This window comes from Bos javanicus, chromosome 13, assembly GCF_032452875.1.
Source record: "Bos javanicus breed banteng chromosome 13, ARS-OSU_banteng_1.0, whole genome shotgun sequence".
Lineage (NCBI taxonomy): Eukaryota > Metazoa > Chordata > Mammalia > Artiodactyla > Bovidae > Bos > Bos javanicus.
This window is the reverse complement of record NC_083880.1, coordinates 80,682,372-80,708,679: the sequence shown is the minus strand read 5'-3', so window position 1 is coordinate 80,708,679 and position 26,308 is coordinate 80,682,372. Positions and strand designations below refer to the sequence as shown.

The window sequence follows — 26,308 nt, the reverse complement described above, 5'->3', positions numbered from 1 at the left end:
GTGGGATGACAGGCAGGCGTATGGACCAATCAGAGGGCAGCTCAGCATCCAGGTGCCTCTGCACGTGTTTGCCGTCAGAGTCACGTGGGGGCCTGCCTGCGAACACACACGGGTAGTCAAGGGTGGCTTCATGGATTCCCCAATTACGTCTCAAATTGAACAATCAGGCGACGCCACTCCGCCAGTCTGTCACTTGCCCCATGAAATGGATCTGAGATGCAAACTACGCCTTAACTAGGCAGGCTCCACTCTTGCTGATCCCATTAGTTGCCCAATTGGGCAAGACGAGGTTTTAATTGCATGCCAGAAGCTTTATTTTTCTGCCCCAGGCAAACAGTTAACCACATAAGTATACCATTGACACATCAGAAGTTGGTCAGCAATGAAAAGTGAAAGAGCCACTTTTGGAGAGAACTGAGGTGCCTGTCAGTTTCCAGCATTTTCCTCCCTAGCATCTGTAGCTACCTGAGGGAGAAAAATTCCAAGCACCCCGGTAACAGTGTGACAAGGTATAAATACTGCATGGTGTGAACATTTCACAGTTTCATGGTTGATGTAGGGTAGCAGCGAAGGACAAGACTTGAAGGCAGACGTCTCACGGTTCAGACACTAGCTATTCCCTCAGTTTCCTCACCTGTCAACCTGGAAGAATTAATCACACCTCCCTCTTGGGGGTATTCCGAGGATTGAATCAGAACGAAATGTTACAGGAAAAGCCTTGGACCCAAATTCTGACATTTACTAGGTACACTGTGAGTGTTATCTATTATTGTTACTTTTATCCATTCATCTACCCATCTAGTCACCCACCCAACCATGCGTCCATTTCAGCCTCTACAACAAATCCTACTGTTTGAGAGCCTAGTAGGTAGGGATGTTAGAGAGGAGAAGCAGGCATGAAATAGGAGGTGTGATTACATAACCATCAAACAAGGACCCATTGCATCTCAAACATCAGTGATGCTGGGTCCCCCTAGCCTCGTCCTCCCGTGGCAGGCAACAGGTACTTATTTACTGATGGCCACTTGGAGATGATGTGACTGGGATTGCAGTGTCTGTCCCATAAACAGGAAATTCTATTTAAGGCAATGAAGAGGGAAGATGGGTCATCGCTGGGTAGGTGAAAACTTCTGAAACTTCAATTTCTTCCTTCTAATAGAAGGCTAGTCCTTAATTTAACCACATAGCTACAGGTGGCTGGTGATTCCTGAAGCAGACAGTGCAGATAAAGAGCATGGTCATCATAGAAAGTTCTCTTAGAGGAACATTCAGTTGCTCATCTCAGTATTTTGAACCTTATGTAAGTTCTGATTCCTTAAGAAGAGAAGTTGATCTTGGAAATGGTCTCTTCCTTTTAATATCTATAAAACAATAAAATACGTTGCCTATTGTACTGTTATCATTGTTCAGTCACCCCATCGTGTCTGACTCTCCGCAACCCCATGGACTGTAGCACGCCAGGCCTTCCTGTCCCTCACCTCCTCCCGGAGTTTGTCCAAGTTCAGGTCAACTTCATCAGTGATGCCATCCAGCTGTCTCACCCTCTGTTGCCCTCTTCTCCTTCTGCCTTCAATCTTTCCCAGCATCAGGGTTTTTTTTCACTGAGTTGCCTGTTCTCATCAGGTTATCAAAGTACTGGAGCTTCAGCTTTAGCATAAGTCCTTCCAATGAGAATTCAGGGTTTATCTCCTTTAAGATTGACTGGTTTGATCTCCTTGCTGTCCAAGGGACTCTCAGGAGTCCTTTCAGCACCACAGTTCGAAAGCATCAATTCTTCAGCGCTCTGCCTTCTTTATGGTCCAGCTCTCACAACTGAAAGTGACGACTGGAAAGACCATGGCCTTGACTGCGTGGACCTTTGTCAGCAAAGTGCTGTCTTTGCTTTTTCACATTGTCTGCTTTTGTCATAGCTTTCCTGCCAGGACGCAATGGTCTTCTAATTTCAAGGCTGAAGTTGCCATACTACCAATCATCAAATAAAAGACAAAGGTGAGATAATATGGAAGTTTTCATACTTTTCTGTGGCAGACTTTTTTAATTAAAAAAAATTAATTTTTAAAAATTTATCCCTACTGAGAAGCAATTGTGTAGTAAGAATCTAGAGAAATACAACTATTCTCACCTTTCAATCAAGTAAATCCAAGCTGATTCCTAATCTTTACTCACCCCAACCTATTTTAATATAACAGCTAAACACACAGAAGGTTCTACATAGAAAGATGTTCACCACAGTGGTGTTTATAACAGCAGAAAAACTGGAACAAAGTAAATGCCTTTTAACAGGGGAATGATTGAATAAACACTGGTACATATACTTGATATTGTTGCATAAACACGATTCTTACAAATAAAATGTTACAACTTGGTAAGATATGGAAGACAGAATTAAATGGGAAAATAATCAGAATATAAAATTTTAACAGTTATCTATTCCTGGGAAACAAATTTCCCATTAGTTCAGTACCTAACAACAACGAACACTTATTATCTCACAGTTTCTGTGGTTCAGGAATCTGGAAGCAGCTTAGGTAAGTGACTCTAGCTCAGGGCATCTCTCAAGTTTGCAGTCAAGCTGTTGCCTAGGGCTGCACTCCTCTCAAAACTGGGGCTGAAGACTCAGCCTCGGAAGTGGCTCCCGTGAGTTTTGGTAGGTGACTGTGAGCGAGCCACTGGGGTGTCTCCCTTGCTTCCTGACCACACCACCCGGGCTTCTGTGTGGGACTGACAGCAACATGACAACTGCGAGTAGGTCCCAAGCGGTGAGAGTGTGTGTGCAAGAAACTAAGATGGGAGGCATGGACTTTTCATAACCTAATCTTGATTAGAAAGACTTCGTGCCGTCCCAACATGCTCACCGAGTTCCGTTTATCAAAGGTGAGTCAGTAAGTACATCCCTCTTCAAGAGGAGGTGATCACACAAGGGTTCAGATCCCAGGAGGCGGGGCTTACTGGGACCATCTTGGAGGCTGCTTATCACACAAACCAGCCATACAATACAGCCCTACCATTTGAAACAACAAAAAAGGTTGGCTTCAAGAAATGATAGAAGCAGACACACAGAGGACAGAGCGGGTCTTCACTTTAGCTTTCTCTAACGGTAGGACTATGGAATAATTTTCCCCCCCATATTCTTTCACTACTTTCCAATCATGAACAGTTTTTACAATTATCATAATGGAAACAATAAATGTTGTATAATTAAAAGAGAAACCCTGATAAGAATACACAAGTGCTGTTTTCATAACTGATGAAGGTCATTTTAAACCCACTTCCAACTCTGAAATCAACTTTCCCAATTCCTCTTTAAAAACATTTATGCATTCACTTGCTGCATCAGGTCTTCGTTGCGGTGTGAGCGAGCTCAGTAGCTGCGGCACCCAGGCTGTGTTGCCCCTTGGCTTCTGGGATCTTAGTTCCCTGATCAGGGATTGAACCTGTGCCCCCTCCATTGGAAGGTGGATTCTTAACCGCTGGACCAGTGGGGAAGTCCTTCCTTTATTTTTTTTAAAGAAGTGATCTGTTGATGTCTCTGCAGTTGATAGAATGTGCTGGGTAAGATGCTTAGAATGCAAATCTCCTCCTCCCTACCCCCTCCTTCCTGGAGCCTGGCGCCTCCCCCGCAAGGCACCCTCCTGCCAAACTCCCAGGGCCCCTGTATTTTAACGTCTACAAGGGCGAAGGGGCAGGACTGATGGTGCTGCAGTCAAGTCCCAGGCTGACACCGGCAGCAGAGGGGAACTCATGCTTAGCGCTTGACGTAACTTTTTGATGACTGAAACCTGATTCTATCGACCGATCCCCCAGTGGCTGATCTCATCTTTTTACCATCAGAGAAACTGAAGCCGACTTACCAGGAAAGATAAAAAGAGGACGCGAATGGGCCATGCCTCAACACAGAGCGGAATAAGCCCATCTTTGATCGCTTGTCCAAAGAACATTCCGGATTCTCACAAGTGGGATGGCTGAACCCAAAATACGGCTGCAGCCGGTCTTCCTTCTCCTCCCAACCAGATTTGAGCTGGGTGTCCCTGCAATTCTTTAGGGAAAGCTACACATTTATTATTTTTTCCTTCAGAGATGACTTTGAAGCATGTCTCTTTTCTTTATAAAAACTGAGCAGAAAAGAATACTGCAATTGACAAAACACTCTTGAAAGCATTAAAAAATAAGCACAATTAGTTAAAGCAACAGAGATTATTATTTACTGAGTGTTTAGAGCCAGGAGCCAGAGGCAGATGACAGGGGTTCAGGTCTGACTCTGCTGTGTATGTAGTGACAGCAGAAAAGATGGACAAGCCACATGCTCCCCTCAGCTTCAGCCTACTCATCTGAGAAGCGACTGTAATCGTCCCTTTTCACTGAGTGTGGGGAAGATGAAAGGAGATGACCCAAAGTGGGCACACAGTGCCTGAAACAGAATGACTGCTTATTACAATGTGATCTTTCACTACCATAACTCAAACAGCGTCACTCATCTGCTTAAAATTCCATAATTGTTTCCTACTATAGAGAATTAAATCAGAACTCCCCACAGTAAGGACAAAGCCCTGTGTAAATTCACCTAGTCCAGCCCATTGGTCTTCTCTCCATCCACGTGGTTCACTTCGCTTGCTTTTATCCCAGGGCCTTTGCACTTACAATCTTTCTTCCTCAAACATTCTTTCCTCAGACATTTGTCTGGTTAGTTCTTTCTCAATATTGAGCTCTTGAGTCAAATACCACCTCATCACAAAGACTTTCATGACTTTTTTTTCCCCCCAGAAAATAAACAAAGAAACCAACCTGCAATCAGAGGAGTATGAAGGGTTCAAATAGCAATTTTCTTGAAAGAATACATTGTTCTTTCCTTCCGCTCTTCCACCACAAACCCCTCTGTATTTGTTAATGTTTTCATGGCTTTATTCTTAGATCCTGTTGCTGATCTGCTTTTAGATTAGTGGAAATTTTCACCTGGCTTGTTAGCACCTTACAAAGAAAGAGACTCAGGGTAGGGAATAAATAGATAAAGAGATGAATTTAAAGAAGATGAGTCTATGGCGAGGGTGATGAAAGCATTTCCAGAGATGTCATTTGCAAAATGGTTCATTTAGATAGGGGCTCTTAACTCCGTCCTTGGGCATGTTTCATGCGGCTCCAGCACAGCATTACTGTGAATATCTGACTTTGAAAACAGAGATGATTGTCCAATACAGAGCAGGGATATTTTGCACAAGCAATGATTGGACCCCGCACGGCCATCAGGGATTTGATACTAACTCCCAAACTCATGAAGATCAAAGACCATCTCCTAAAAAGGCAGTCCCCTTCAAACCCTTTCAACGTCGTCCACTTCCTTGGGAGAGAGAGGGCCTCTTTAACGCAGGTGTCTGAGCCCAGTGCCACTGGGAGCAGCTGCCCTCCCAAGGCCCTCGTCCACGAGCTCCTCTGGTTTATGTCCTCCAGACTTTGCCCACCACGCGCCCTCCCATCCCTGGGCCATGGGGCATGCCAGCCCCTCCGCCTGGGAAGATGGTCATCTTCTTTCTATTCTTACCCCCTCACCTTCAGTCCCTGCCTCACACTTCATGTCCCCAGAAGAACATTCTCCAACTTCCCTGACGAGTACCCTTCCCCTCAAAAGTGCTCTTATGTACGTTACACCCTCTGTTTCACAGCCCTCTTCGTCTTATAATTATTTAACTAACAGCTGCCTCTATCACTGGTGTGTGAGCTCTGTTCTGGCAGGAAGTGTGTCAGATTTTGCTCAGCATGAAATTTGCTGTCGTTATCACAGTTACTGGATTAGTATGGTGTATTCAATAAATATTTGTTAAATGAGTGAAAAAAACCAACCAATGAATTTACTTTTAGCACCGACTGAAAGGATAAATCCATAATAGCAATTCATATTTGAACAAAAAAAGCAATTTCTTGATGTTAGCCACTTGAGCCTGTGTTTTTTAAATTCCTGATTCTTAAAATCATTCACAAAAAGCATTTATTTCTTCTTAACTGACATTTCGTTGCTGTCATGGGAAGGGTAGATGTTATGTGGGTTCCATGAACTATAACTGATTCACTTTGATTTACTTTATATTTTTCTATGTAGAACAAAGGTCAGCACACTTTCTCTTTAAAGGGCCAGGGAATAAATATTTAAGGCTTCAAGGGCCATATGGTTGCTATAGCAACTATTCAATTCTTCCTTTGCGACAGAAAAGCTGTCAGAGACAAAGTGAAAACAAATGAGCATGAATGTGTGCCAATAAAACTTTATTTACAAAAAAGAGGTGTTGGACTGGACTCAGCCCACAGGCTGTGCTTTGCTGACCCTTGTTATGTAGGATGGGGGAGAAAAAGGAAAAAGACGGGATTAGCCTGGCATTTCATCCTGGAGTCTCCTGGTCCAAGGACTTGGCACTTCAACTGACCTCCCCAGGCCTCAGTGTCTGGTTATCAAATGGGAACAATGGCCACAACAAACCGTGGTTACTAAGATAAAACTTCACGCACGCTCAGTTGGGCAGTCATGCCTGGCTCTTTGCAACCCCACGGACCTTAGCCTGCCAGGCTCCTCTGTCCATGGGATTTTTCAGGCAAGAATCCTGGAGTGGGTTGCCCTTTGCTACTCCAGGGGAACTTCTGGACCCAGAGATCGAACCTGCGTCTCTTGCATCTCTTGCATTGGCAGGCATATTCTTTACCACTGAGCCACCTGGGAAACCCCGTTAAGATAAAAGACCTCCTACTAAACAAGCCAGAACTGAAGAAGCTCGGTTTGCATTACACACATACTTCTTTTTATGTTTATGTTCTACCTAAAGCCAGTCATACTGATTTTCTTTCTATGGGGTAGAAGGCAGCAGAGGATGAGATGGTTGTTCAGCATCACCAATCCAATGGACATGAGCTGGAGCAAACTCCAGGAGACGTGAAGGACAGGGAAGCCTGGCGTGCTGCAGTCCACGGGGTCACAGAGCCGCACACCACTTAGGGACTGAACAACAATGGCTGTGATATGTAGGTTTTTTCTCCCCCCAGAGTAAACGCAATGAAGGAAAAAAAGAGTGAGTCAGCATAAAGAACGTCTTAAGGATAAAACAGAGCGCTCGGGTTCTTGTGCGGAGGGTGGGCTGGAGGAGCCAGTGTGGGAGAGCGTGTGGCCGCCTCCTGCCAGAGCCCGGGAGTGCCATGGAGGCGGCCTGACACCAGCGGATCACCCCCTTGGGGGCAGAGGCTCTGGGAGGGCAAGGGCCTGGCATCCCTGCAGATTCTCCATCGCACAGAGAAGGTTCCTGGGAAACAGATGTTGATATAATGAAATAGCAAATACTTTCTGGGGAATCTAGAACAGCTTGTTTAAAAGACATGCTGCTATCAACGTCCTCCTTAGCATCGTGTTCTTGCATGGGTGGGCCTGAACTTCAAAAATTCACCCACAGTCCAGCCAATCCCCACAACCTCCGCCGCTGCCGTAGACATCCAAGCCTCTGGCGTCTGCTCGGACAGCCGTGTCTGTGGCCCGTCTGCAGGCCCCAGCCTCCCCTTCCCACGGTCTGAGCAACGGCACTTAGCGTCTTCCCACACACAGCTCAGAAACTGGTCCTCTCCTTCCACAGACCTCCAAGCAGCATCCATCACCCGAGAACGACATGCAACTGCCGGGGCCCATGCCCCCCGCCCCGGCTCCGCTCGGCCGCCCCAGCCTCTGGCTGAGATGCCCAAAGCCCACAGCGGCTTCGGCCTGGACTCCCGCGGCTTCCTCTGCCCGAGACCTCACTCAGCCTCTAAACACTCTCACACCTCATGCCCCCACTTCGTTTAGAGACTCTCCTGGCATCGTCGCCTCGGCGGGGGGCTGCCCTGACTGCCCCATCCAACGCGACTGTGATCTGTAAACCTCAGTCGACTTTCTCAGCTTCTTTCCTCATCACAGTGTCAACTGCCTGGGATTCACTTGTTTATGGCCGGACCCCTCCATCCCTGTCTTTCCTATTAGAATATGAGCTCCATGGGGCAAGAATCTTCTTATTCTTCACAGCTACAGCGCAGAAGTCTAGTAGGCATGGACTAGAGGTTCAGTACACGTATGCTGAATATATAAATGAAAGTGAAACACCTGGAAATCATCCATTCATCTCTTTCTTTCTCCCTCTAAAAGCAGAAGCAAATCAGACTCATTATCAAAGATAGAATAAATATGTTGACATGTATTATTACATGAAATTCTAGTTTAAGCTGATAGAAACCAATCAACCTCTAACTGGTGCTTCCTATAGCACAGATGAAATTTTCATGATAAGGATAATGTCTTTAAAAATTACCAACTTAATGTTGGGAGAGGGAGGGTGGAGCAGGCTTGTTCAACAGAGTCTTAGTGAAGTGCATCTATAGAGAGTTCCGGAAAACTGCGAAAGAAGGATTCTTTCAAATCTTTCACCAGAGGCACTGATAAAAGGTAGAATTCTTAATGACAATCAGAATGTTTTACACCCACAAGGAGCTAAGCTCTGAAAAAATATTTGCTCCTAGAATCACTGAATCTAGAGCGTAAATCGAGCAATTAGCTTCTTTGCTCAGAGCGGGTAGGATTATAGCTGTACTGAAAATTGAATACAGGCAGATGTGGGGAGGAGTTTAAAAGGGCGCATGCTGCAAGAGTGCCCTGCACAGCTGCAACACACAGAAGTAAAGCTTGCTTGTGAAGCCAGCAGTTACAGGGAATCGGATGGTGTCGAAGAACAGAAGGGCCTTACGTTCTCTGCTTCATAAAGTTTTGGGATGTTCAAGTTCTCTCAGGGAGACAGACCACAGAAGAGGGCATTTGTCTCTGGAAGAAGGGAAGACATTCAGATCCCTGCAGCAGCTCTGATTTTCCCCTGCATATAGAAATGGTATCTCAAGATCTTCAATCGCCTTGGGAATACAAGCTACTGGGGAAATGGAATAGACCAAAAAAAAAAAAGATTCAAGAAATAAGTATTAATTCAGCATCGTGTGGAATCATTGCACTTGCTCTTTCATCCAGAAATACGGGACCCGCTTCAGCAGTTGTCTTCCTCCTAGGCTGCACAAGCTAGGACTCTCTCCCTGAATCATGGGGTTTTGTACTTCACAAGACCTGTTTTTTTTTTCTTTTATAATTTTGTTTATTTATTTCCTTTCGCTGGGCTGGGTCTCTGCTGCTGCGCGGGCTTTGCTCTGGTTCGGGCGGGCAGGGCCGCTCTCTCGCGGAGCGCGGGCTCCCCACTGTGCTGCGTTCTCCTGGTGCGGAGCGCGGGCTCTAGAGAGCATGGGCCTTGGTGGTTGAGGTTCTCAGGCTCCAGTGCACTGGTTCGATAGCTGTGGTGCACAGCAGCTCTGGGCTCAGTTGTCCCCGCGGCCTGTGGGATCTTCCCAGACCAGGAATCAAACCCGTGTCTCCCACATTGGCAGGTGGATTCTTTACCATTGAGCCACCAGGGAAGCCCGAGACCTAGGTTTGAGCTTTGACATTTGAATGCTGGGTAACCCTGGGGAAATCATTGACCTTATCTGAACCTCTTTATCCATTCAGGGGGTGATAAATTTGGCTCTGCTGTTTCTAAAGGTTATTGATGAGGTTTCAGTGAGATGACACACACAAGTGCTTTGCTCCTGGAAAGTGTGGCTCAGATGCAAAGGGACAGGGCTCTAAGGGTGAGGACAGGACCCGCAGGTGCCTGCAAGGAGCAGCCAGCGAGATAAACAGGGGACTCTGTCAACTACAAGCATCAGCTCCATTCCTCCCGACCTGCCCCATCGCTGACTGCTGCTCATCCTGGGTCTGCTCTTACGGTCACTAGTACCACCGTCCATTCAGTCGCTCAGCCTAGAACGGAAGGGCAGCTCAGTCTCTTCGGCCCCTCGCCACGTCACGCCCTTACCATCTCCAATATTCCAGCCCCTGTTACTGCTGCCCTAGTTCAGCTCTCATAATTTCTCAGTTGGACTATTCCAAGATTCTTCTGACTTTCTGGAATCAAGTCTAGTACACATTAAAGCCACCTGTCATGGCTTTAGAATGAATCTTTCAGCAAGACAAATTTAATGAAGTAATGTGCCCTCCCCCTCTCTCATCTCTGGTCACCCCCTCCCCATGCTTAACAACGTCCAGGGGGCATTGACTGGGTGTCCACTGCCCAGAAGATAAGGACAAAGTGCATCATTGGGGATACCGGGGAGTGCTGACTCCTGCTACAGCACTATCTCCTGACCGCCTCCCTGTACCATATGCTTTGAGTTTTACGTTCTGCTCGGCAGAACTCTTCAGTTTCGAGCACGAATCATGTTGTTCAGTGTCTTAGTGTCTTTGGTTGTACTGTCCTCTCTGTGTGAAATGCTATCCACACTCCCCCTCAATCCTGTTTATCTGAAGCAAACCTAACATCTTTCAATACTCAAACTAAGCATCAGCTCCCTATGAGGCATTTTTTTTGCTCCTTATCTCCTCTGTTCCCAACTAGGTCTGAACCTGTTTCTAAGGTAGTATTTGCTTTGCGTGTCTTTCTCCTCCTGCTAGACTTTAAGTAGATTCGATGCCTCAGGAGCTGCGTCTTAGTTACCTGAGTGACTGGTGCTTAGCATCATGTCCTCATCGGGCATTTCCTGAAATCCTCTCCTCCTTGGTTCCTTTACTATCACCCTTTCCTATCTTTCCCCCTACCCACATAATCTTGCAGTTACATGGGAGTCGGTGGGATTGGGGTTGTAATATTTCCATGTGGACACTATCATCTGACATATGGAAGTATGGGACGATTCTTTTCTTCCACAGACACTTATGTTTTGTTCCGTTTTGCTTAGAGTGCATGGCCTCTTGAACTAGCTTTTGTTGGCTTGGTGTAGGCATGGATAGATATATAAAATTTGAATAGGGGGCTTCCCTGGTGGTTAAGAAGCCACCTGCCAATGCAGAGGACCCAGGTTCGATGCCTGGTCCAGGAAGATGCCACACGCCACGGGGCAACTAAACACACGTGCACTACACCTACCGAACCTGCTCGCCAGAGTACGTGCCCTGAAGCAAGAGAAGCCACCGCAGGAAGGGGTCTGTGTCCGCAACTACGGAGTGGCTTCTGCTCGCCACAGCTAGGCCCAGAACAGCCCAAAGCAGGTAAACAAGCACTTAATTAAGAAACGTTGAGTAGAAGAACAATAAAAACGACACAGGAGACAATAGGGCTGATGAAGACAGTAGTGAGCAGAGTTCTCACACCCTCATCTGTGGCCACTGCTCCCATGAGAAAATGGGATTCCTGGGGCCAGATTTCCTGACTTGAAGAGAAGCCAGACATTTAGAGCCAAATATAATAAGCCTTCTAATACTTGACTAAAAGTTAATTACTGATTAAAGTTCTAGGAAACACTGGAAACGTGTCTGGAGTCAGTATTGCCTTGTGGGCTACAGTTTGTGAGCCAGACAATCTACGATTTGCGGCTTTCCTGTTAACCAATGGATCCTGTTGTCACTGTCTTCTGGGGCTAATGCAGCATCTAACTGGACTCTCATTTAGATCCGACCCGCTAACCCATTTCAGGGAGTGAAATGTGCAAAATTCCCCCAGATTACTGGGGCTTTCACACCCTTTGCAGTTTTTCCTGGGCCCAGGTCCTGAGTAAGTGAAGTCATTTTCAGAATGAGAGCTCCTCGCAGCGGGAAGGCAGTTCAGCTTCAGCTTCCCCCCGATACTGTCTGTCCTGGGCTCCCTCTGCTCGTCCTGCACTTCTGTTCTCTGTCCTCCTCTGGTGCTTGGGAGGCTGACCCGAGATCAGGGCAACGGGATTCTGCATCCTCTACCTCCCGTGTCTTCCGGCTTCCCTGTTTGGGTTCATCCAAAGGAGACGATGGGCCGGTAGGGGAGACGGACGTGGGAGTCTGTGTTTCCCCGACTTTGGGGCCAGGTGGCCGTGGATTTTGGGTCCCTCTCCCGAAGGTGGCAGTTCCTGGGAGGCGGTCCAGAACGTGTGGCCACACCATCACCAGGCTCCAGAAGTAGCCCTCTCCTCACGCCCCTTCGGCAAAGGCTCCTTTCTGTCAAGAGTCTCAGGTCACAGCAGCGTCTCTTGTTGGTTTAGTAGAAACCACTCCCACCCCGATAGTCCTCTCATTACCCAGTGGAGTACGTCAGGTGTCTCCTGCCTCATAACGCTACAGTAACACTGCACACCACTCATTATCCAAATGGGCCATTTAGAGCAAGGCAGTGAGGGCCTGGTTCGCACTGGAACCATCGGTGAGCTCACCAAGTACTTCTCCTGTAGTACTCAGTAAATATGTGCCAGAAAAGGACATTAACCTTCATTTAACTCACTGACAAACTTTAAAAAATCAATACAGGTTCGAACACCTGTCTTAGAGAAACAAAAATCTAACGCATATTAATTAATTATTTTCCATAACTTGCATTTCAGTAGTAGGCATATTTTGTATAGAAGGTAAGTTTTATATACCATAAAGGGGCGGGGGGTTGTGGAGGAGCTAAATGAATGTCAATAATGATCATGATGATAATCCAAGCGAAAGTGCCAAACACTTTATTCACCAAGTTCTATGCTGTGGGCTTGATATATTTTGTCTCATTTATTATTCACAATAACACTTTGAGGTCATTACATTTCTATACCCAGCGTACAGATGAGGAAATGGAGGTTTAGAGATGTTAAATTATTTCATGGGCTTCCCTGGGGGCTCAGCAGTAAAGAATCCACCTGCAATGCAGATGAGAGCTCCATCCTTGGGTCAGGAAGATCCCCCAGAGGAGGGCATGGCAACTCACTCCAGCATTAGTGCCTGGAGAATCCCCATGGACAGAAGAGCCTGGCGGGCTACTGTCCACGGGTTTGCAAAGAATCTGACACAACTGAAGCAGCTGAGCACGCACGCATATTCCTATACCTGGTTTGCAGATGAGAAAACGGAAGTTTAGCGATGGCAAGCAATTTCATACATGAAGCAAGTGACTGGACCAAGAAATCATGATGTCCTCCACATTTCAGTATATTCAGTTTCAAAGAAAGCAGTGGTTAGTGAGAGCTGGAGTAGTCCAGAAAAGGTGAGCATTAATTAACTTCATCATAGATTTTAGAAGCTGATATCTGCATCAAGAGGCGGTGGGCCACACGGTCTCTGCCCCAGGTGTGCGATAGCATCCGCTGTGGCTGCACATGGAGGGTGGCGGTTCCTGACCCTCCAGGGAGAGAGGACCTACGTTTATGATTTGTTAGCTCTACTTTACTACCTAACTGTCCAAGGGAAAAGACATTTACTTGCACCAAATCATACATGGGAACAGTGCCTTAAAAACATTCACTGTTTTTGATTACTTAAGTCCTTCTCATTTCCAAACAAAACTGACATTTCCTTTGGGGAACTATTTGTGCGCCTATGTGTGCCCAGTCACTTCAGTCGTGTTCAGCTCTTTACTGTTTCATACACTAGGACTTTGGGCCGTGCGGTGTGGAGTGGACCTCTTTTCAGGATCCTCGGAAAAATTCAGGGGCCTTCAAACGCTTGGAGATCTGACCAAACTTGCATTGTTTGTCTGCATTAGTTGCTCAGCCATGTCTGACTCTGTGACCTCATGGACTGTAGCCCTCCAGACTCCTCTGCCCGTGGGATTTCCCAGGTAAGACTACTGGAGTGGGTTACCATGCCCTCCTTCAGGGGACCTTCCTGACCCAGGGATGGAACCCGCGTCTTTTGCATTGCAGGTGGATTCTTCATCACTGAGTCACCAGGGAAGCCTGGGGAATTATTTAATCCCCGTTAGATATAGTCTGATAAGCCTCTTACTCATGTTTCATACCCTCCAGGCTTAGGTAGGGCTTGGAACCCCAACTGGGGTGGTTTCATTCATGGTAAGTGGCCCATCTATACAGACACCCTCTGCCACGTGAGGCCCGGAACCTCCTCCCACCAAGACACATTCACGTGTCCATCGCTTGAGGTGGGCTTACTGTGTCCAGGGCAATGCAAGTGACCACAGTGCAGTTCTGACCAACAGAGGCCTTTAGAGGCTTTGCTCTCAGAACCCTGGTGCCGCCATGGGCCCTGTCTAGCTCAGTGGAGGATGTAAGACCACGTGGGGAAGTGTCATTTCTTTGGAAGACATGCAGGAACTACCAGCTCTCAGCTTAAATTGCTCACCTGTAGGATCATGAACTAAATAAGTGTTTGGTTTTAAGCGACTAAATTCTGTTGTTTTTTTTTTTTTTTTTTTTATAATGTAGCAATAGCTAAGAGGAGGGCATGACAACCCACTCCAGTATCCTTGCCTGGAGAATCCCCATGGACAGAGGAGCCTGGTGGGTTACAGTCCTTGGGCTCACAATGAGTTGGACATGACTGAGTGACTAAGCCAGCACAGCTCAGCAGTAACTAAGTGATCCCTTTCTCCTCCTGCCCTCAGTCTTTCCCAGCATCAGCATCTTTTCCAATGAGTTGGTTCTTCTCATCAGGTGACCAAAGTATTGAAGCTTCAGCTTAAGGAACAGTCCTACCAGTGAATGTTGAGGATTGATGGAGAGAAAGGAGAAAGGGGTGGCAAAGGATGAGATGATTAGAAAGCATCACCGACTCAATGGACCTGAGTTTGCACAAACCCCCGGAGACAGTGGAGGACAGGGGAGTCTGGTGGGTTACAGTCCATGGGGTCACAAAGAGTCGGACATGACTTAGTGAGTGAACAGCAACAAGAAGCTAAGTGACCCAGTTGAATACACTGGATACTCTGTAGTATCTGCCCACTGTGCAGAGAAGACAAGAAAACAAAGACATCTTTGGACATTCAGTGCAGTTACGGCGCCTAAATGGACTGGTCTACAACTTCTGCTCTCCAGACTCAGCGTGTCTTGGGGCTGGCCTGTCTCCAAGCTTGGTCGTCCAGTTTTTCCATCTATTCTGTGAGTTGCTATTAATAGTAAACCCTCCAGGGAATTTCCTTTTTGTTTGAGTGACTGAGAGTCACTTTGGCTTCTAAGAACCCCAACAGCCCAATACACAATTGGATACGGTCCTCGAAGACAGAGTCCAAGCAGGAGAGAGTCACATGCAGCTGTCGGAGGAGATTCCTGGGGACAGGGGCCCCTTGCCTAGCCCTGTATGTAGGCCACTGCCTGCTTCAGCTCTGCTGCAGAGCTGGTCATACTCTCTGAGCTCCGAAAAACCCCAGACTGGAGACACCCAGTGCTCGCCTTGCTGCCTCTTTACGGGGCGTGTCCAGAGCAGCTGTTCTTCCCTTTCTTGTCGAGTTCCTCTCAAGTCAGCTGAGTTCTGAAGGGTGTTATCAGGCTGCACAATGTGTCCTGACCATGTTATGGGAACTCTAATTTTTTTAAGCAAAGTGTTCTGAGGAAAACGCTATTGAAATGATCCACCCCAGACCCTCTCGCACACGCTGCTCTTGTTACCCGGGGCACCCCGACCTCCGCTCCCCCACGCCCCTCCACCTGTTCCTCTCTCAGCCCCGGACACCTTCCCTGAGCAGCCTTTTCCTCGCTGCCCAGGGCTGAGTGAGGCCATTCTTCTGCAGGTCCTCACGGCCCCAGGAGCATCCCACTGTACCGTATACCATTATGTATACAATTACATTAAGTCGTAAATGTCTGCTTCCTTGAATAAACTCCCTCTATTCTGTGACCTTCCCGAGTTTCAGGACTTGTGCCCTTAGAAATCATTTCAACCCACCCCTCTCCCAGTACCACTTGAAAGAATCAGTTTAAAGGGAAACCATAGGAGGAGATATTCTGGATGTAGACATCAACAACATCACACATAAGCTGAGTGGTCTTGAGCCATCAACTCCCGAAACCCTTCCAGGCGTTGCTGGGCCATTGGCCTGGTCCTCTCTGTAGACCTGACTTGTTTGGGCTGCATTAAATGATGACCTAATTGTTCAGTCGCCAAGTCGTGTCTGACTCTTCTCGACCCCGTGGACTGCAGCACAACAGGCTTCCCTGTCCCTCACCATCTTCCGGAGTTTGCCGAAGTTCATGCCCATCGAATGGGTGATGCCAACATTTAAATATTATTAGATTGTATATCTGTATCTCTAGCTTTTCTGCTTCTCTCAAAAGATCAGAAGATTGGCCATCTGGGGTCTCTAGAGCAACAACCATCCTGTTAGGGTTTGGGGTTGGGTCAGGGTTGAGGGTTAAGGTTAGGGTTTAGGGTGAGGGTTGAGGGTTAAGGTCAGGGTTGAGGGTGAGGGTTGAGGGTTAAGGTCAGGGTTTAGGGTGAGGGTTGAGGGTTAAGGTCAGGGTTGAGGGTGAGGGTTGAGGGTTAAGGTCAGGGTTGAGGGTGAGGGTTGAGGGTTAAGGTCAGGGTTGAGGGTGAGGGTTAGGGTTAAGGTCAGAGTTTACGGTCAGGGTTAGGGTTAGCTCCCATGAGCCCCTGACAGCTCGAGTATGAGCTCCCAGGTTACTGTAGGTCGTCTGTCTCACCTTGCTGCTCTAGTGAATTGATTTAAGATGCTTTTAATACTTTATTACTGTCAAGAAAGAAAAAGAAGGCATTGCCAATCAAATCATGCACACTACTGAGCGGAGGCTGCATCCTGATCTCACGTGTGCTTTATACAAGAAACAGAGCCTCTTGGGCTCTTGGAACACAGTCCTTCACGTCTCAGAAATTGGGGCTCAGAAACCTTGGGCCAGATGATGCTTCACATCTTTTATAGCCACCCTGTCCTCTAACTCCATTTAAACAGAAAATCATGTTTGTATTTAGTTCCAGTCTTCTGATGTTAAATCTTATTTTATGAAAATGAGTCTATTTGTGTTAAGTTAGATGAGGTATCTGTTCCTCCTTCTATGTATGTATCTTCTGCTTCATTTCACATTATTCTGAGGAAAAATCACCAACTGTTTCCATAATATTACCTATGGCCAATATCAAAGTTATAAAATACCAGAAGGCAGCAGTTATTAGGAAAGCCACGTGATTACAGACGTCTTCACAGCGGCCCACAATACCTTGTCTACAATTCCAAACTTCTCAGAGCTCTAAAACCAAATTTTCTTTTATCAAATTCATTTAGCAGAAAAATCAGACCTGAACTGATTCGTAATTTTAAAACTTAAAAAAAAATCTCACCCAGTAATATTAATCTTTTAGCATGGAGTGATCTGTGTAAGTTTAAGATGGCTTTCTCAGCCTTACTGAGAGTGTTACCTGAGATCTGGTAAATGTACTACATTCTTTCTAAGATCTGAGAAATTATGAATTTCAAAATGCATCTGCTTCAAGGACAAGGGGGTTTGTGAATGGGTGTAAATAAAGATGCCAGCCCTCCCAGCTATGAAAGGCTGCAGTCAAAAGTCAAATTAGGTTCCCCTCAGCATCCGTGAGGCTTGGTAGCACACATTATCTCTTTATTCAGCCCGTTCCTGATCCATCTGAGTGGCCCTGCGCCAGTATAATTGGCCATCGTCGCTGATGGGGGTGGGCTCCTCACACACCAGCTCCTGATTCTCTCTTTCGACTCCAACCACAGTAGAGAGAAATAATGATAGAAAAAGCACACCCCATGCTTCCTCTGCTTTAATAGGAACATGCTGTCAAGGGGGAGTGATATGATAAGGCCTTAAATAAATTAATGTGCTAACAATGTGTTGAGAATGGGAAAGGTAACGTTTAATAAGCATGTTAGGGTAATTAGTTAAGTCACTTGTCAATTAACTAGATTACCTAATAGCTAATTTGTCTCTCCCAGCAGCAGGCTTTGTGGAAAATCAGTCAAGGAAAACTTACGTTGAAAGGCTAGCCTTCCACACGAGTGTGCATAAGTCTGATTCTAGTGTCTCTCCTGGCCTCAGAACTCCACAGATGAGCATCCTCATTCTCCTAAACGCTTTTAATGGAGATCTTTTCCCCTCTTTTCTGTTCAAATTTTCTTTTCCTCCTCCTTTTTTTTCTTCTTTCCTTCCTCCCCTCCCTATCTCCCCCCCCCTCTCTTTTTGGTTCTTTTTTTTCCCCCACATTTTTCTTCTTTTTTAAAAATTTCTGTAGTTGATTCTAACTCAGGTCAGAGGTCAGCAATTTTTTCCTGTAGAAAGCCAGCAGTAAATCTTTTTGAGTCTGTAGCACAAGAGGCAAAATCGAGGCTATGGTGCAGGAACTTACGTAACAAACAAGGAAACTAGTTTCCGTAAAATTTTTTCAACTATTTAAAATATGTAAAAATTATTCTGCACTCACTGGCTGTACAAAGCAATCTGTGGGCTGGATTTGACCCCCTGGTCATAAATCACTGACCTTTGATTTGGGTCATCATTAAGTTGTTAATTTCCTAAATTAACATGATTACATTTGCAAGCCAGAAGCTTCAAAAATCACAGGGCTTCCTCACCATGTTCATCCTTCACACTCCCAACCAGAGGCAAAGAGCATACAGGCTCGGGAACCAAACCACCCAGCTCAGAATCCCAGCTCCACCCAGCAACGTGCAACCATGGGCAAGTTACTTAAATTCTCTGGGCTTCACCAGCACCACCTCCAGAACAGAAGCACCCTTCCCATAGGATAGCCCTGAGGAGTCGAGTGAGTGTGTACACACAGCCTCGTGTCCGACACAGAGACAGGACTACGTGAGTGTCGGCTTGTTTCGAATACTTGGGTAGCACAGGGAGTAGAAGGGGGACACTCCTCTTGGGAAAAAAAACAACCAGATAAGGAGAGTCTATCCTCCCACCCTTGGAGATCCATTTGGTGGCAAACTTCACGCCAAAAGGAGCGAAGCTGGAAGAAGATATTCTTGGGCATTTTCTGAGTGTGCTTATGCCAACAGGATGCCATAAACGTCTCTTCGGAGAAGGAACCCACCAGTAGGTCTCACTTTGGCCCAGAGATTTACTGGGATCCTCTGCTTTTGTTCACATAGGTTTTTCCTGCCTCAGCGCTCCAACACTTCTGCTGCAAACTGTACCCCACACAGCACACAGTCTGTCTCTGTGCCCTACATAACACGTGATGCGGAGAAGTACTGTGAAAGAGGTTTCCTGTTTCAGCTTCCTCAAGGCACCGGGAGCCGCGGGGAAGTCTCTGGAGGACTCGCTTAGCATGCACACACGAAAACGGAACCCGGGCGGGACCTCGCCTGCACAGCTCCAGAGTCTGAAACGCCCCTGGCAGAAATCTCTCCCTCTCCTCGCCCTCTTTCTCCTGCTCCCTTTTGATGTTTCCTCTGTCTTTCAGCCTCTCCTTGACAGTAAGTGCAATCACATCGCACACAAGGTTCTTTGGAAAGCCCCCTTTTTAATGATCTGGCAGCCGCTAGACACAGAGAGGCCTTCCAGAAAAAATTTCAATCCCTCTTCCCACAGCTTCCGCAAGCCCCGGTGATAAATGACACCTCTCATTCTGTCACAGACAGGGAGCACAGACGGGGGACGGCAGTGATGTATGGCTCACCAGAACAGGAAATCAACTTAAAAAAAAACCCGAAAGAGCTGACCGGGACATTGTCGGGGTCCTGCTCCAAAGGCCTCGCCTGAGAGACAGTCTGAAAGAGAGACTGAAAAAGTTTTAGTTTAGGAGGGAAAAAAAAAAAAAGAATGAGATCAAAGCAAGAAGGAGAAACACGCATCTGTGAAGAAGCTGGCATGCAGGAGAGCTGCAGTTAGCTCTGCCACCGGTTATTTCTTTGCGGTGCCCTGGGTATTAGCCAAATTTTCACCTACAGCTGGTGATTTATGGAAGAAGGGGTTGGCCCCTGCTCTGTGAGAATTCTATTTTCCTTCTGGAGCCACGGAAAAAAGTGAGTCAAGATTTGTTTGTCAAGCCTAAATTACCCCGTTTGACGCTGCCCCCAACGAAAAGCAATAAAATTCTCAGTGCCCCCAAGGGACTCCCTCCATACACAGATTGTCCCCTGAAGATTAACAACCTTGCTTTTTTATGTTGATGGCAATCACAGGAAAGAGCAGGAGGTGGCTTCTTCTGCTTTATCTGTATTTTTTCCTATTTTGTATCACACTCCTCCCCTCCCCCACCTCCATGATCCATACATACCGAATGCAAAGACCTTTTCTTTTCCCTCTATTGAAAACCTCTGCGCTTTGGTCCACTTGCAGCTCGGATTTAAAAGGCAAACTCAGACTCTCACCAAGTTGAATCTGAACACCTACTGGGTGTCAGGTCTGTACCCAACCCAAGACAGGAAGCTAAGAGATAGATGTCTGAATTCTTTCTGTGCAAGATTTCTCAACCTCAGCGCCGTGACGTGAGGTCGGGCACTTCTCTGCTGTGGGGCTGTCCTGTGCAGGGTGCTTGCTAGCATCCCTGGACTCCCCCTACTAGACGCTAGTGTTATCCACCCCCCAGCCCACCCATCCCTGGCCTCTTGCTTAGTTGTGACAATAAAAAATGCCCCAGACAACACCAAATGTCTCTTGGGAAACGAAAGTCCCCCTGTTGAGAACCATTGTTATAGAAGTTTGAAATCAAAACTCCAAAGAAAAATAAGACTCATGAGATTTATGGGGAAGAACTGAAGTTGGTAGGTAATTAAATACTAAATGCTGTAACACATAATGCAAAAGCTACAGGAATTTAGGGGGTTGCCAAAAGGGACATTTGTATTTACCAGGTTTGTGCAAACGCCTCTATTCAAGCTACATAACGAAAGTACAATCTTGCTGAGCCACTGCGTCTTTTGTGCAGGCCCTGTGCACAGATGTGACTGAACTGGATATTGGAAAACCACAGCAGGTTTGAAAAAAAGAGAAATCCTAGTTGCAGGCAAGTCATATTAAAATATGAAGACAGTGGAGATGATAACCAACAATCAAACATCTGTTTTCCAATGATATTCAGAAATTATATAATTAAAATTTTGGTAATTAATAAACTATCATTTATTCAACAATATTATTAAACCCTTGTGAACATTTAAGGTTCTAAATTCGACTGAAGAAGGTAGGGTTAAAATTACCTATTGTGTCTATGCCTTCCTTACAGATGATAATGGGACAAATGCTAAGGTACAGATCTTCTAAATTCTAGTAGAGTTTATTGAGCCATATTAAAAACATTCTTTGACCTACCCAACAAAACATGGGATGAAGAGGAAGTTGAGCCCAATTTCTAGACACCATATATAACGTCTAAGGCTTTCACCCATCAGTCGTTGCCAATAGAGATCAAAGTTAATTTGGAAGATGCAGACATATTTATCCATGTAGAAAGCCAATAATGGGAATTACAATGGAAGACATATATATACACACACATATATACATTGGGCTTCCCAGGGGGCACAGTGGTAAAGAACCCACCTGCCAACGCAGGAGACACAGGTTCCATCTCTGGGTTGGGAGAACTCCCTGGAGAAGGAAATGGCAACCGACTCCAGTATTCTTGCCTGGAAAATCCCATGGACAGAGGAGCCTGGCCAGCTACAGTCAATGGGGTCACAAAGAGTTGGACACAATTGAGCAACAGAACGTGTATATATGTGTGTGTGTGTGTGTGTGTGTGTGTGTGCATGTGTACACACACACACACACACAAAGCTAAACTGTGATCAAAAAGAATAAAAACAAAAACTATATGATTAACACACTGGGCACAAAAACTCATCTTCACACACAAATGGAAAAAGAAAAGATCTCAAAGCATTAAGAAGAATTAGAGGCCACTGCAAAATGTAGCCTTTTCCATTAATTAGAAAAACACCACAAATGCTTGATAAGTACTATTTAACCTGCAGAATTACAAGGTAGAGGATTCTGGTTGGCATTACTGTTACCGATAGGGACACTGAAACTACTTGGGTAAGGACGCAATCATGAGAGTACCGCTCCTCTCCCAGCCTCCCTGCCTCCCCGCCTCCCTGCAAGCCAGTCGGCAGCCGCGTGTTCATCCCCTGGATTCTATCTTGGTCAACCCGAGACAGACCTTCTCTGTTCACACAACACTGCCTTGCCTATCAGTGGGGCTCCTAATAAAATTTTATGCCGTTACAGGCCTTTTCTGTCTCAGGCTCACCTCCTGGTCTTGCATCATGTTGAGGGCAATTACACATTTATTTATTACACATCCCCAAATATAAAACCGCAAAAACTATACCAAAGACAGCAGCTTTTCAATCATCCATCAAGATACACCAGTTTCAAAAGACAATCCTTGCGCCACGTCCTGAAGGTCATTACTCACTCTCGAAAGCTCATTTCAAAGGGCTCCTTCATCTCTTGATAGCGTTAGAGAGCGTGTGCGCCAAAGTGCTGCTTGGGGATTTCAATAACTCCACGCTCCCTCTCTCGGAGCGTGATTAGTGGGCGGTGCGGGCACCAATTTAGGCTGTGTCTACACAATGCCAAAACAGCCCGCGGAGAAATGAAACCGTCCATCACACAACTGGCGGATTGAGCTGCATGATGCAAACTCTGCGGACTCATCGCGCCCCACCCCCCGACTCCACTCCCCCGCCCCACCCTGACTCCACACCCGAGACTCCACTCCCCCCACGCCCTCAATGCAGTCACTGACTATTTGACCTTGTTTTGAGTGTCTCGGAATGGATCTGTTTATCAGGCTATCTTGGAAACGGACCGCAGAGATGACACGGTCTTTAAAATCCGGCAGGGCTCAAACTCTGACCCCTTTACATAGGCTAGTCTTCCTGTTCACCACACCACACACACCGCTCACACTTGTTCACCTGCCCAGCCCAACATGCTTGAGCACCTGGATCCACCCTTTCCTGAAGCTTCAAGATCTCCTCCTAGTCTTTGTAGTTTTGTGAGCAATATGCTCTTCCCCCACTTTGAAGACTTCGCTTAAGCTAGACAGCACTCCAGGTGCTTTATAGGCATGCATGATCTCACTCAAGCATTAAAACAGTGCTAGGGGGTGGGGTCATTGTCACCCACGTTAGACTCTGATGGTGCCCTGTCCACATCCCTGGGGCTTCCCAGATGGTGCTAGTGGTAAAGAACCCACCTGCCATTGCAGGAGATGTGGGTTCAATCCCCAGGTCGGAAAGATCCCCTGGAGAAGGAAATGGCAACCCACTCCAGTATTCTCGCCTGGATAACCCGATGGACAGAGGAGCCTGACGGGTTCTTGAGTCAGAGAGAGTCCACCACAAAGAATCAGACATGACTGAGGAGCTGAACACACAGTCCGTATTTCTTAGGCAAAGTCCTCTCCCCACCAAGCATGACTCCTCCGAAAGCCTATGCTTCTCTGACTGAGGCGGTTGTCCAGCTCTGAGGGCATTTCCGGCTTGCACACAGAACAGGCTGGAGATGCTGGAGAGGAATGCCCGAGGCAGAAGCCCCGAGGCCACAGGAGACGGGGATTTGGTGGAGAACTCTCCCAGCACCATCATGCTCACCTGGGACAACCCTGAAATGCACACTGTGTGCTGGCCCCTGGCAGCATCAGGCTCCGGGCATCCAGGGCGTGCACTGTTGCTCACTCAGGCCTCAGGAGCGCCCATCTTCCCCCCGCCCCGCCGCCGTCTCCCTCCTCCACCCCCCTCTGCTGGCTCCTAGGAACAACAGCCAAATAATGTATTTGCACTCAAATTCTTGTCTCCAGGTCTTCTTCTGGAGGAACACAAACAAGACAGCCCATTTGTCCAGAGAAGAGAACAAACGCAGAGGCACTGAATGCCTCGCCCAGGAATAGAATCGCTCTGCTGTTTTCACACCAATACATGGAATTTCTACCGGGCCGTGGTCCCCCTCTCATTTCCTTCAAGGAAAAGTAAAGCTGCTCATAGCTAACTGCTTGCACCATGTCCTGCTCTGAGGAACCACGAGAGAAATCCCTATGGGACTTGTCTTGAGACCCAAGCATGAAACTTGGACATGCGTGTGGGTGGGTGGGTGTGCACCCTCAGTCGTGTCTGACTCTGTGCAACCCCATGGACTGTAGCCCACCAGGCTCCTCTGTCCATGGATTCTCCAGGCAAGGATACTGGAGTGGGCAGCCATTTCCTCCTCCAGGGGATCTTCCCAACCCAGGGATCGAACCTGTGGTCCCTACCTGGGCAAGTGGGTTCTTTACCAGCTGAGCCGTTGGCACAAATATTATCACTCTGCACTTAACCCCTCTAGGCTTTATCTATCAGGATGCTCAGGCCTGAATTTTTGCTTTGATTTTAGTTGCATACTTCTCTGTGAAATTACATTTCTAATTTAATTTTATTGTTTTAATAATATTTAATTTTGCTATTTTTTTAATCTTCTTTTAAAACCATTGTGACCTGTCTGAATTATGGTATCTTGACTCAATAGTTTAAGGAGAAAATTTTATAATAATTATGATATCATATATGTAACATATGATAAATGATCATCAATAATATACAATAAATATAAGTATAATATATAATACTGTAAAACTTATACATGTAACATTTAACTTATCTCTTATACATTTAATACCATTTAGTACCATAGATCTTGAATCAATGTGTTTATCTGTATAACCTCATGATATGGGCATTAGAACCATTATATTTGGCACGCAGATGAACAGCCAAACTGTGTGAGTGTCTCAGCTCCATGAATTATGAGTCATTAGGCACGTTACTTAACATCTCTCTGCCTCAGTTTCCTCCCTGTTACAACAGGGAATAATAATAGCATGCAGGGCCACTGAAGATTAAAGGAATGAAAATATATACAGTCATGAACTAGAGCAGCAAACAGCACGCAGCAAACACCATACAAGTGCTGGCTGTTGCTACTACAGGGCAACACTAAGCCAAGATTAGCATAATTATCTCAGTGAAGACTACGTGTGCCAGGGCTCTGGGCAGTTGGTCCCATAGAATATTAAGACCTGCCGTCCAGCTGTCAGCTATAAACGGTTCCCTGAGCTTTTCAGAAGTTTCTGCATAGGAAACTGTGACTCTCTGGAAGACTCTGGGTGAGGAATCGGCCCCTCATTGAGGCCTGTCAGGGCTGTGAGTAAATGTGTCACGTGTCTTCCTTCCCACAGGCCCCCTGATAAATTCTGGCTTAAATGGTAGATGTGTTTTCAATTCTAATCATATTCACATATGCCTCATCTGGTAAAAAGCACTTGTGCAAAAAATTGGACTGGGGAGAAAAAACCCCAAACACTTGTCTTAAACATTGCAAAGTCGTGGGTCACGTCAGCACTGGATGGAAGCAAGTTACCCAATGCGATCTGACACAGTTCAAGTGATGCAAAGTGACAAGACACCAGCAAGTAAGCAAAAAACACTCTATTTTTGGTCTAAAGGCTCATTATCATTTTACATGCAAACGGGCTGATCTGTGATAGGATTGCGTGGAACAATTCTCTTTGCGTCCTATTACTGCTATGAGCTGCGGATGGGCTTGGGGAACTTCTCAATCCTAGGCGTGGCCTCTCTAGGGTTTTCTGAATTTTACTCTTTTGAAAATATTCTCCAATGGGGTAGGTCACACCATGACTGTTTTAGAACAGAGACTGTCAAGGTAGAACAACTCTTCAGAAGGAAATGAAAGAAACAGACGAGGCGGCTGTTGTTTTGAATGTGATGGAGACATCTGAACAATTGTTTCAGTGCTGCCTCGCTGTGTGTCCTTCCTGGGGTAACAAGACCCCACACTGACTCTGGAATATCCCACCGTGTGTGCGTGCTCAGCTGTGTCCGACTCTTTGCCACCTCACAGGCTGTAGCCTGCCGGGCTTCTCCATCCATGGGATATTCCAGGCAAGAATACCGGAGTGGATTGTCATTTCCACCCCCAGGGGATCTTTCCAACCCAGGGGTTGAAACCTGCGTCTCCTGCATTGGCGGGTGGATTCTTACCACTGAGCCATCTGAGAATCCCGGAGGATCCCACTCCTTAGTCTTAATTCCAGTGCTTTAGGTGGGGCTCATCATGTGACTCAGAACTAGCCAATCAAAAACTAGCTTCTCTCTGACCCCAGCGATTGGTTAAAGAGTCACCATGTGACCCGATCAGGAGCGCTGAGGTGTAAGAAGACTTTCTTTCCTGTGGTCCTGTGGAAGGGAAGCGGGAGGTGTCCTTTTCTGCTGGTCACGAATCTGGACGCTCTGAGGGGTTTCTGGGGCCACCACAGGGATTCTGAGGGCGGAGCTAAGCCAGACGGAGGCAAACATTTCAAAGAGAGTGGACCAGAGTTTATTTCACTCTGTGGACCAAACCAGGCCCGAGGGCCGCTGGGCCTGTACAGTTTCATCACATGAGCCAGTTGACTGTTTTCCACTTTTTTTTTTTTTGTTTGTTTCTTCAGACTAAAAACTCTGAAGGTGAGTTTTTAGTCACTGACAACAGGAAATAAACAATTAAAGGCCTAGTACAGGGGTGGCACCGAGAA

The 26,308-nt window shown here is 46.5% G+C and overlaps 1 protein-coding gene across 4 annotated transcripts in view; it reads right to left on the bottom strand.

The window, feature by feature from the left end:
• TSHZ2 (teashirt zinc finger homeobox 2) overlaps positions 1–26,308 on the bottom strand; it is a 496,422-nt gene that overhangs the window by 301,428 nt on the left and 168,686 nt on the right. For 3 of the 4 annotated variants that reach the window (XM_061437988.1, XM_061437989.1, XM_061437987.1), the window contains exon 1: positions 21,274–22,387. The exons of the other annotated variant lie outside the window; for it this stretch is intronic. In XM_061437988.1, the coding sequence (XP_061293972.1) occupies positions 21,274–21,577 (304 nt within the window). In that variant the 5' untranslated portion in view covers positions 21,578–22,387. Of the gene's footprint in view, positions 1–21,273; positions 22,388–26,308 lie in introns of those variants that run through there. 4 annotated transcript variants of the gene reach the window in all.